At 34.1% G+C, this 12,850-nt stretch overlaps 1 protein-coding gene across 13 annotated transcripts in view; it reads left to right on the forward strand.

The window, feature by feature from the left end:
- ranbp3a (RAN binding protein 3a) overlaps nucleotides 1–12,850 on the forward strand; it is a 1,280,039-nt gene that overhangs the window by 392,588 nt on the left and 874,601 nt on the right. For 7 of the 13 annotated variants that reach the window (XR_015501852.1, XR_015501853.1, XR_015501851.1 and 4 more), the window contains 13 exon segments: nucleotides 189–275; nucleotides 383–454; nucleotides 1,661–1,726; nucleotides 3,813–3,905; nucleotides 3,992–4,104; nucleotides 4,757–4,861; nucleotides 7,614–7,690; nucleotides 7,788–7,863; nucleotides 7,985–8,093; nucleotides 8,439–8,563; nucleotides 8,641–8,761; nucleotides 11,325–11,467; nucleotides 12,072–12,249. Coding sequence is in view for 5 of the 13 variants with exons in the window: in XM_087272018.1 (XP_087128144.1) it covers nucleotides 189–275; nucleotides 383–454; nucleotides 1,661–1,726; nucleotides 3,813–3,905; nucleotides 3,992–4,104; nucleotides 4,757–4,861; nucleotides 7,614–7,690; nucleotides 7,788–7,863; nucleotides 7,985–8,093; nucleotides 8,439–8,563; nucleotides 8,641–8,761; nucleotides 11,325–11,467; nucleotides 12,072–12,249 (1,365 nt within the window). In the remaining 8 variants the exon portion in view is untranslated. 13 annotated transcript variants of the gene reach the window in all.

Raw genomic sequence — 12,850 nt, forward strand, 5'->3', positions numbered from 1 at the left:
ATTATATTATATTATATTATATTATATTATATTATATTATATTATATTATATTATATTATATTATATTATATTATATTTTCATATGAAATATAGCATTGAAATATGCTGGTTTTACTAAGATTCAACCATGCTACAATATTTCATGTATTTACAGTTAAAATGACTTTAATTCTTTTTTCTGCCACAGACTCAGATAAAGAAGATGGCAGTTACAGCCCTGCTGCCAAAAGAGGCCGAACGTCACCATTTACACAGTTCCCACCAACTCATTCCGGTCAGCCAGAGATTTAGAAAAATATTGACAATTCTTTATCTTACATTAAGCGCTTCTTCTGTTTAGCCTTGTTTATTTTTGACAAAAAAATTCCCCTCTTTTTGCAGTGTCTAAGAATAATGTTTTCATGCCATCCAGTCTCTGTCAGTCACCAACTGAAAACTCAGACTCCGAACCTGGTAAGATTTAGATTTGGTATAAATGTACTTTGAACATACTGTGGCCGAGAGAGCTTAACACGCTGCAACAAGGGCTGTGCAATTATTTGAAATTCAGTTTCGATTTTAGCTTCCAACGTTTACTTTAATCGAGATAAAACGATTATTGTGTGAAATCCCGCCCCCTTTACAGCAGCACGCATTTGTTTCACCGCAAAGCTCCGTTTCTCATGAAAATTTGTAAAAGCATGTACTGTAATGTGATTTTTGCAGCATGGGACGCCTTTCATCTGGCTTTTATATTGAATTCTATGGAGTAAAACAGCAATTGATAGTGTGTTACAGACTTAATTAATAGACTTACTATGTTTATTGTGTTCTGAGAGCTGAGCAGCTTATTTTTGATTTTGTCAAACAGGTCTTTCTTACACTCTCACACAAACTTTTTTTGCACTGTAACTGATAAACAACAGTAAAGATTACACATTTTACCGAACCAAATGGCGCCGGTTGGCCACGCCTACTTGAAGCTTTATTTGCGCCTTTCAGAAACCTATGGGTGACATCATGGATACTACGTCCATATCTTTTACAGTCTGTGCTTACAACACGCGTCCTGTCAAACCGATGAAGTCGTTGCATGTTTCTGCTGATTACACCAAAGATTATAGAATGCATAAGACGTGTCACTCGTATAGTTTTGAATGGGGAGCAGTCAATATGGCGAATGATGCCCCACCTTTTAGTACAGGAGCCAATTATTGATCGCTATAGACTGATGATTCTCAGGGGGAGGGGCTCAGAACAGATGTAAATTTCTGCAGATTTTGTGTGATCCCAATACTTAGAAATTAAACTAAAGGACAGTTGTTGTTTAATTTTATAGTTGACTCCTAATATGAAATTTAATCATAAGCTTGGCAATCAATTTTGGAGAATTTGATGTTTCCCCATTCAAACAGAATGCTCGAGAGGCATTTCAAAGATGACCGCAGAGTGAAATGACTTTCCTTAAAGGGACTTTGGTTAAGCTCTCTCAGCCACCGTATGAACATCATGAATGGAAATCAAATGGTGTTTTGTTAAACAGACTTGTAAAATAATGTTGTTTTGAAAGTTTACCAAGACAAATATTTGCACAATATGTAAATTGTCTGAAAGTAGTATGTGTTCGATTTCCAATCACATCGACCAATCTTGTTTTCTTTACTTGACTTTTTTGATTAGAAGAGAAGACTGTGGGGTTTCGCCTGAAGCCCCCGACTCTGATCCACGGCCAGGCTCCGAGTGCTGGTGAGTCAGTGTTGGAACATCTGCTGTTTTGTACAGCGTGTTGATTAATGTCCAGTTGTGCTGTTTTCATGAGCTTGTTTATTTACACGGCTCCAAGCACTCACATTCACACTGTGATCCTTCTGAATCAGAAAACATCAGAGGTCTTGACAGGGTTGACGGATGCGTTTCTGTCACCAGGGTTCTGATTTACAAAATCTTTGCAGTTAGAAGTAAACGTACACCAGAATAATTTGTAATGAATGATTTTGTCAGTTAATAATATGATTGTGCTATTAATTTTAAGGTTAAAAGTGCTGTATGTAAGTTTTTGACTCTTCTAAAGCGTAAAATACCATAATAAGTTTGCAGATATTTAAGGAACATTACATCACACTATGCTATCCGAACCGTGCCCAGCCCCATTTCCCGGATCGTTTGAGAAGTGTGAGTGCTTTCAATCGGGCTCAGGCACAGTTCACTTGGCCGGCCCTGGCCCGGTTGGATAAGGTATGGCACACCAGAGTGCGGTTCACTTGGGCTTTGGCTCGGTTTGCTTGTGTGTGAGTGCAAAACGTGCCTGAGTCAGAAACTGAAAGCGGGACGTGACTTTTAAGGGACATACGGATTTATTAATCATTTTTACTGTTCCATAAACGCAAACTGTCGTAGTTTATTAAAGACACAAACCCCTCACTGCACGACAGCTGCACCTTCAGCAAACCTCCTCATTCCTGCAGCAAGAGGACTTTATGATTGTTTATGAGCGTCAGAAGTGGCTGATCTATTCGACGAAATATTTGACTACGTGTCACCGCATCCCAAACGACTAAAGCGATAGTCGCTTGCTGAACAGCGCATTATCGATGATGTAAACATGCCCAGGCCCGAATGTGATGTGAGTGCGGGCCATCGGGGGAGACGGGAGGGGGCGACAATCGTGCTTTGGCCCGGTTCAAGGCCACTGTACATAGTGTGAGTACAAGTGAACATTCTTGTTTATCAGAAAAACAAATCTCGTTACGTAGTGTGTTGTTAGTACACGGGGTTAATGTAACCTGCTCACCTAATGTTTACGTTCACAATATTTATACTTTTTGCTAATTTATAACCACCTCATGTGGATCTCTGAATCTGCGTCTCATTTCGGAGTCTGCTACTGTCCACTGGAGGTCGCATTTCATTCACCATGCACACTTTGTGAGCCTTCCTGACTGAATGAATGAAATATGCGGGTTTTCAACCAAGGCAACGCAGAGTGCTGAAATGTAATTGGCTGAACTGCGAACTTTAAACTGTTAAAAATCTGCAAATATTTTAAGGTATTTTTATGCTTTAGAAGAGTCAAAAACTCAGCATCTTTAAATAAAAAACAACAGTTTTTTACTTTTTTTTAAATTAAATGCTAATGGTCATATTCAATTCAATTCAGCTTTATTTGTATAGCGCTTTTACAACGTAGATTGTGTCAAAGCAGCTTCACATAAATGGTCATAGTAACTGGACCAGTGTAGTTCAGGTTTTAGTGTTTAAGTTCAGTTCAGTTTAGCTCAGTTCAGTGTGATTTAATCATTACTGAGAGTTCAAACACTGAAGAGCAAATTCATCGATGCGCAGCTCTACCAATCCTGAACCATGCGAGGCAGTGGCGACAGCGGAGAGGGAAAAAAAAACTTCACCTGATGGGAGTGAAGAAAAAAAACCTTGAGAGAACCAGACTCAGTTGGGCACGACCATTTTAATTTCTCCGCTGGCCAAAAGTCTTGTGCAGAGCTTCATTCGCCGTGGTTTAGGCTGGAAGATCACTGTTCTGAGGGGGGCTCATATCTGTTTTAATCCATTATGCTAAGCTAAAGTGACCCTGCCAGAACAAAGAAATTGGCTGAATGTAGTCAAAAATGGTTGAAGTTGACAAGGAGACTTGTAAAACAAGCCATTTTCAAAAATAGGTGGAGCGTTCCTTTAAAACACAAGCAAATGATAAACTTTCACTCTCTTATGGTTATATTTTGCATTGGGATGATGATGTGACTATTGAAGACGCACATTGCAATATAGATGCTGAGGCTTTCTTAATGTTAATTGTTATTTGATTGGTTTCTTTCAGGTGTCCCCAGTCCAAAACCCAAAGAAGCCCAGCGGAGCATCCTGAGGCCTCCTGTCCTGCAGCCCCCTCCGGTCAAAAGCCCCCCTCAGAACAGTGAGTACACCACGAAGATCCTCTCACAGAGAAAAGCTGAAGGGGAAGCACAGCAGGTGACAGCTGAAGTCTTTTTCTTTCACCAGACATAAGCAGCAACAGTTCAAATGGAGTGAAAAAGCTCTCAGATGGAGGAACAGAATGTGAAGGTCACTCAGAGGCATCCGCTGCTGGCACTCAGGATAATTCGGAGTCATTGGTAAGATACAACACACTTAAAGCCATGTCCCAAACAGCACTGTTGTCTGCTTTAAATTGTCACGCAAAAACTATTAGGTGCATTTTGGTGGGTAGTACCGGCATGATCATGCAGTGCTGCAGAAAGGCTGGTACTTTTACCTTTTTAAAAATAAAGTACACGCTTGGTACAAATTTACTTTATCAACACTATTCAAAATACTTTAATCAATGGAGCTTGAACTTGCTATAAAAATTATATTTTGCAAAACATTTTGCTTGAAAAATGTGCACTCTCTAATCAATTTCAATAACAATACCACTATGACACTTTATTTTCTATGTATATTTAAATGTTAATATATTTTTAAATTGTGGATTAAGTGTCCACATACTTTTATGGGCCACTGTAATGTTTAAACACTGTGTTTTTCTTCAATATAAGCATGTTTGAACGCAGCACGGGCTCTGGTCCAGAAGCCAGACAAGTTTCGTTTTATTTTACATGGCTGTGGCTTCCAGAAAATACTTTATCATCTTGTTCTGAACAACTTCGTTTTTCTTGGCTGACCCTGTGTTTCTAGATGAAATTGTGAAACGTGTACGCTGAAAACTGAACAAAATGTTTGACTGGTCACACCTTTAACTTAAATTACCTTTCATGGTTTTTTAAGGACAAGAGCACTTTGGAGCCCGAAACAGATAACAGACCAGAGGAACACGGTGCCCAGATTGATGCCAGTTTTGTATTTGGAGAGAATATGAGGGACAGAGCAAAGGTATAATTCAATTGATTTGGATAATTTTTATAGCTTCTGATTTATAAATATAGTAAAGTTTAATTCATGTAAAAGCACAGACTGTTTCAAAGAATTATGTTGAAAGTGCTTCAGTGTTTTGTTTGCATCATTATCAGAATTATGTTTAGAAGTCACCACATAACAATAGTGAATGTTAATTAAAAACCTACACTAAAGTTGCGGTCCATTATTATTATTATTATTTTTTATGAAATTAATACTTGAATTCTGCAAAGATGCATTAATTTCACCAAAGACTAATATATAATGTTACAAAAGTTTAAATCATTTATATATATATATATATATATATATATATATATATATATATATATATATATATATATATATATATATATATATATATATATATATATATATATATTACAAAAGTTATATATGTTACAAAAGTTTAAAGTTTAAATAATTACTAATATATATATATATATATATATATATATATATATATATTAGTAATTATTTAAACTTTTGTAACATATATAACTTTTGTAGTATATATATATATATATATATATATATATATATATATATATATATAATACATACACACACACAAACATATATATATATATATATATATATATATATATATATATATATATATATATATATAAATATATATATATATATATATATATATATATATATATATATATATATATATATATATATATTACAAAAGTTATATATGTTACAAAAGTTTAAAGTTTAAATAATTACTAATATATATATATATATATATATATATATATATATATATATATATATATATATATATATATATATATAATACATACACACACACAAACATATATATATATATATATATATATATATATATATATATATATATATATATGTATATGTTTGTGTGTGTTTATGTATGTATGTATGTATATATATATATATTAGTAATTATTTAAACTTTAAACTTTTGTAACATTATATATTAGTCTTTGGTGAAATTAATGCATCTTTGCAGAATTCAAGTATTAATTTCATAAAAAATAATAATAATAATGGACCGCAACTTTAGTGTAGATTTTTAATATATATCAGATTTCACAAAATTATTAAGGAGCTCAAATACTGACCGCAGTGATAATGCGATAGAGAAATGAGAACGAAATGATTGTATTAGAATGATTTTGGATCATATCACTGAATGCTAATATTCAGATTTAACACAAAAGTATCATTTTAAGGTATACAAAAAAAATTGACTCGTATTTAAAATTTGAATAATGTTTTACACTTCTACAGTATTTTGTTTTGAATTAAAAGCATTTACAAATCTTCCCCACTCCAAACTTCTGAACAGTAGTGTGTACTACCAAATGTTGCTTGTCATTAGGGCAGACAGAATCTGCTAACATTTTTTGCTATTTCTGCCCAGAATTTGGTAAAAAATCTGAAACCTAATATGAAATAAAAGTAATACATTTTAAACTTGTATTTAATGTTTACAATGCAAATCCAATTAGATCCATTGTTTGGTAAACTAAGCAAGTATCTCATATAATATATCTGCTAAAAGACATAAAATATTACTTTACAAACTGTGTTGTATATAAATCATATGAACAGAAATTTACACATTTATTTACAAGTAAATAAATAGCCTCAATGATGGGCTAAAAATCTCCGTAAATCTGCTTGTGCAGATTCCGTGTGGGCCTACTCACCATTATTATTATTTTGACAAATAAGTTTTTGCTGAAGACTGAGTTTCAGATTAAAGAATTCTCCATTTTTACATATTATGTCCACATATTACATATTAAATAAAATAAAATAAACCTACCCACATCACAGGCCATCCCGCAAAAGACTTTGGGCTCTGTTTTAACAATCTAGTCGCAAAGTCTAAAGCACATGGCACAACAGCATTAAGGACTTGTCCCAATCGACTTTTGCTATTTTAAGGACAGAAAAATTTGGTCTGCAGCCCCGACGCATGGTCTAACAGGGTTGTGTTTATATTCTTAATGAGTTACAGGTGTGTTTTGAGCATAGCTTTAAACCAATTAGAGTCTCATCTCCTATTCCTTTTACGAGTCAGTTGCGTTGTGCCATGGCACATTTGCTATTTACATGGCGGACTTTATAAGTGGAAAAACTGAACCCTTCACTATCATGAAAACAGTTAAACCATCTGCAGCACGAGGATAAAGAAAGAGCCTCCTCCGTTCAGCCTTTCTCAACTTTCTCTTTAGTTTTCCTATTTTTTTTCTCCTTTACTATTGTAGAGTAATAAAACGGTGTTGTACACACCAAATGGATTTGCGATTTACTGAACGTGGTGCAAAATGTGAAAATTACAGTTGCGCTAATCTGAAAATAGCAACAAATCATGCCAAACACGTCTTGCGCCTTATTGCGCTGTGTGTATGATGGGACTCTTTGCGTTTTACAAAGCACTGTTAGATCATCATTATTATTTTAAACTAGATTTTAATGTTTTAGTTTAGATTTGAATATTCTGTTTTTACTCCTAAGTTAAAGTAATTGGCAATAATGTTTCATTTATATTTTGTTTTTATTTTTTAACATATCACGATTTCGTTGTCATATCACCCATTCCTTTTATTATTGTTAATAATAATAATAATAATAAAGCTTGACTTATATCAATATTTTGAATGTGAAAAAAATTTGTGTTTTTATGTTTTGCTTTGCTTTAATATATTAAATAGTATTTTTCTTACAGGTGGGAAACAGTTTGGATGCCTCACAGACAGAAAATTCTGAGGAAACTAACTACTTCTTGCAGTGCATCACTCCCAGGTACTGCAGTTCAAATGTTCATATTTAAAGACTTTTTTACAGATCCCCTCATGCAGAATCTTGTAACGTTTCCTGGCATTGATATTGTTTCTTATAGCGCACAAAAACCTGACAGCAGCAATGCCAACAGTGTGAAGTTTGTCTTTGGACAGAACATGTTGGATCGCGTTGTGGTAAAGCAGTAAATTCCTTTTGTGTGTGTGTCATAGTTTAATACAGTCAAGTTATAGATCACAGTTCCCGATGTTTAAGTCTTGTTTATCACTCAATCCCACCCGTATCGAACGCTTCCAGGCTCTGCCGAAATTCACCACCGATGCACCAGGAGGCAGTAGAGAGTCGGGTTCAGAGATGGGCCTGTTCAGCCAGCTTTCATCTACACAAGAGCAAACTGTGGAGAAGAGTATGTTTCAGATCCGATCACATTCAAACTGACAAATGCAGAGACAGAGTTTTTGTAATATTATAGCAAGATATGATAACTAAACATTATAAGCTATGTTTAAGAAACAGTAGATCTTACTCAGATGTATTGTGTAATCATCTAATCACTCAATCAATGTTGTAAAGACATCATTGTAAACAATCTATCATGGAAAAAACTAGAACCAAGAAAAGCCATGCGGTATTAAAAACTCATTAGCATTTGCTGAATCTATACATTATATTACAGACTGTATAATAGTTTACATTATATATAATTAAAAAAAATATTCTGCTTATTGAAGATTAATCTATGTTGCTGTAGGTGACAATATGAAAGAATCTCTGGAGGAGTCAGCGGCGAGACACGAAGCACACAAGCCACAGAAGTGTTTGCTAGAGCGAGTGGAGGTTCGGACAGGAGAGGAGTCTGAGAGCAATGTGCTGCAGGTGAGAGCAGATCTCAAAGCTGTTCTGTCCGTAAAGACACACAAGAAGCTGATGCTGAACTTTACTGTGTTTTTCAGATGCAGTGTAAATTGTTTGTGTTTGAGATGTTGTCTCAGTCGTGGGTGGAGAGAGGATGTGGAGTTCTCAGACTCAATGACAAGACATCCACCGATGACGGCACCTTACAGTCCAGATTGGGTAATGCTGCATTTTATAGTTTGATGTGTATTTGCCTGAGTTTTAATGCTTGTTTATAGTCAAGAAAGTGGGAAATGATGAATATACATGAATTCCTATATTTTTTGGTAATATAATGGATTTAAAATGTTTTTGTACGAGTAATGGAATATCAGGGATTTTCATTATTTTCGTTTATTATAAAGTAGTTTTTAATTTTTAATTTTATATATTTTTAAATTTATTTTACACTTCCATGCTATTTAATTTTTTTTATTCTACCATTTTAACAAATAAATATAGATACAGTCATGACATTTAGCATATACAGGAATACCATTAACAGCTTGAATTATAAGTATGAACTATAGGTGGACATAGATTATTTTTAATCTAGATCAGGGGTGTCCAAACTTTTTGGGCCGAGGGCCAGATGCAAAAAAAAAAAAAAACGTTGTCCCAAATTTTACATACATCACACAGACACGTGCATATATATATATATAATATTAATAATATTTTACTAGATATTTTTTCAAGACACTTCTATACAGCTTAAAGTGACATTTAAAGGCTTAACTAGGTTAATTAGGTTAACTAGTCAAATTAAGGTAATTAGGCAAGTTATTTTATTACAATGGTTTGTTCTGAAGACTTAAGGGGCTAATAATTTTGACCTTAAAATGGTTCATAAAAAATTAAAAACTGCTTTTATTCTAGCCAAAATAAAACAAATAAGTCTTTCTCCAGAAGAAAAAATATTATCAGACAAACTGTGAAAATTTCCTTGCTCTGTTAAACATTATTTGGGAAATATTTAAAAAAAGAAGAAATAAATCAAAGAGGGGCTAATAATTCTGACTTCAACTGTGTGTAGATAGATAGATAGATAGATAGATAGATAGATAGATAGATAGATAGATAGATAGATAGATAGATAGATAGATAGATAGATAGATAGATAGATAGATAGATAGATACACACACACACACACACACACAGATACACACACAAAACTGATGGCGGGCCGTAGTTTGGACACCCCTGATGTAGATTAATCTCATTGTAATCTTGGTATTGATCTAGATTAAAATGGCTTATTTGAATTCTGCCGAAAGCATTCAGAATATGTGTGCAACCCAAATAATAGGTTGTTGCAAGTTTTTGCAAATTTTGACGCTCCCGCCACCAGAGCTGAAGACAGACGGCGTTGTCGCCAAGACGGCCAGAGCCACCTTTGAAGCACTCACTGCCTTCGGTGTGAATGCACAGTTAGTTTATTGAGTTTAAAGAATCTCAGCATGTAAGGGATATAAACTCAATCCAGTCACCCCATATTGTTGTATTATCCATTCCTTTGCTCGCAAACAGAAAGTACTTTTTTTTCAAAATCTATTAAATCTATCAAAATTATTAATTGTTGGTTTCATAGTGGCTATTTAGGTCCTGCAAAATAATATTCAAGCTAAAACCACTTTAATATTATGCAAAGCACAAGAGTGGCCTGTTTTTCTCTTCCTTATAAATCATAGAAAGTCAGAATTTGTAATTCTTTGAGTGGGAACTGTGGATATGTAAAGAAATCCAGTCAGTAGCTACAGTACGTTTCTATTCACCTATTTTACATGCGCATTTTGAATATGTGCATATTGAACACAAAAGAAGATATTTTAAAGAAAGCCGGAAACCTGTAACCATTGACTTCCATAGTAGGAAAAACAAATATAATGGAAGTCAATGTTACAGGCTTCTAGATTACCTCATATATCTTCCTTTGTGTTCAACAGTAGAAAGAAACTCATAAAGGTTTGAAATAGGTAAATAAGAAAATAAATAAGGAAATTACTTTTAATTTTGGGATAAACTATCCCTCTAACAGATGTCTGCAGATTGTTAAACTGACACAAGGGGGTGCAAATACATCTGCTGACATTTTGAACTTGCTTAATTTATTTAGTAAGATACTGTTATTAACCATGTCAAAGGCTTTCTTTAGGTCCAGGAACACTGCCTCAACCACACTACCTTTATCCAGTGACCCTTTTCTTTTTTCAAGCAGATAACTATTTGCTGTTTCTGTGGAATATTTCTCTCTAAAACCAAACTGCTGTGGATAAAGCAGCTGATTAGAGTGTAAATGCTCAATTAAATGTTCCGCAACAAGTTTTTCCAGCACTTTTGAAACTACAGGTAGAATAGGTAGAATGCCTGTAATTACAAGCAACATCTCTATCGCCAGATTAATAAATCAGTAGTATTATTGCTGTCTTCCAACTATCTGGGAAAGTTTTTGTTTGTATCGACAAGTTTGCTAAAGGTAAAAGTTGGTTTTCGGTTTTGGGTAAAATTAGGGATGCAAGTATAAGATTTATAACTACTAATGAACAGTTAATATCTAAATAATAGGCAGGTAATAAGCCAGTGGTAAATAACACAAACTTCTACCTTACTAACTATCAATAAACAGCTAATCAGTAGTTTATAAAGCTAGCACTTTTAGTTAATGGTTTGTTAATACTGTGAATTGTGACCTAATCTAAAGTGTTACCCATTCAATAAGAGCTGTTTGTTTGTGGCTTGCAGTCATGCGGACTCAAGGAAGTCTTCGAGTGATCCTCAACACTAAGCTCTGGCCTCAGATGCAGGTGGATAAAGCCAGTGAGAAGAGTCTCCGGATAACAGCGATAGACACCGAGGAGCAGGGTGTCAAAGTCTTCCTCATATCTGTAAGACTGCCTATGGCTGTATTGAACAGTTTTGGGAGGTTGTCAGCAGTGTTCGGGAGAGTTACTTTTAATAGTAATGCGTTACATTATTGAGTCACTCCCCAAAAAACGTAATTAGTTGCCTTACTTAGTTACGTTTTATGGTAAGTAATGATCTTTTTCAGAACTTGCAGGTTTTTTTTTCTTGTTTTTAATTATTTTAATTAACAACACATTGTATAATCTTCGTTTACTTCATTTACACATAAAAAAATAATAATTTAGGACAATTTTATCTTCTGAGAACTTCTTGATAACTATACATGCCTTATATACAGGTTAATGAACGTTTAAAGCAGTGTGTTTGCTACTTGTGTAAAGCTCTGCCATCTTGATTTCTGTCTCTTCCTGCATCCTTTCATCCAGTGTAGGATTCAACCTATGTTAATATTAATTCAGCTATTTTGTTTTAAAAGCTAATTAATTAAACTCAAGTGTTTTAAAAAAATTACTTAGAAAAGTAATATTATTATGTAACGAGTGTTACTTGAAATGCATTACCCTCAACACTGGTTGCCAGTGTTACATGCTGCATCTCATCTCTTCTCTTTTTTGGCTCTGTCAGTCCAGCTCTAAGGACGCTGCCCAGCTGTTTGCGGCCCTGCATCATCGCATCCTTGCGCTGAGGAGCATCAGCGGGCAGGAGTCTGACGGTCAGCCTGCGCTTCCTGACGGAGAGATCATTCGCTTCAGTGATGACGACGAGTCCCGCACGCCTCCCACTGCGGCTACACCTGCTCCAGGTGAACTCCCAGAACAACGCCCGGCTGGTACTACTAGGGCTGCATAATATTGGAAAAATCTGACATTGCGATATTTTGTTTTGATTTATATTTGAAGCTAGAATTATTAGCCCTCCTGTGATTTTTTTTTTTCTATCAAATATCCCCTAAATAATATTTAACAGAGCAAAAAACCTTTCACAGTATTTTCTATAATTTTTTTTTCTGCTGAAGAAAGTGTTATTTGTTTTATTTCAGCTAGAATAAAAACACTTTTTAATATTTTTAAAACTATTATAAGGTCAATATTATTAGCCCCCCTAAGCTATTTTTTTCGATAGTCTACAAAACAAACACTTTTGTGCAATTATTTGCCTAATTAATCAAACTAATCTAGTTAAGCCTTTAAAAAACTCTTCAAGCTTAACACTAGTATATTAAAAAATATCTAGTAAAATATTATATACTGCCAACATGTAAACGATAAAGGAAATCAGTTATTACTTATTAAATAAGTTATTAAAACTATTATTTAAAAAAAAAAATAGTAATTGGGGAAAAATACGGGGGGCTAATAATTTTGAATTCAATTGTATATTGCAATATGTGTTGAATTTGTTGA

The sequence above is a fragment of the Danio rerio genome, chromosome 11 (genome assembly GCF_052040795.2).
Source record: "Danio rerio strain M-AB ecotype USA chromosome 11, GRCz13ab, whole genome shotgun sequence".
NCBI lineage: Eukaryota > Metazoa > Chordata > Actinopteri > Cypriniformes > Danionidae > Danio > Danio rerio.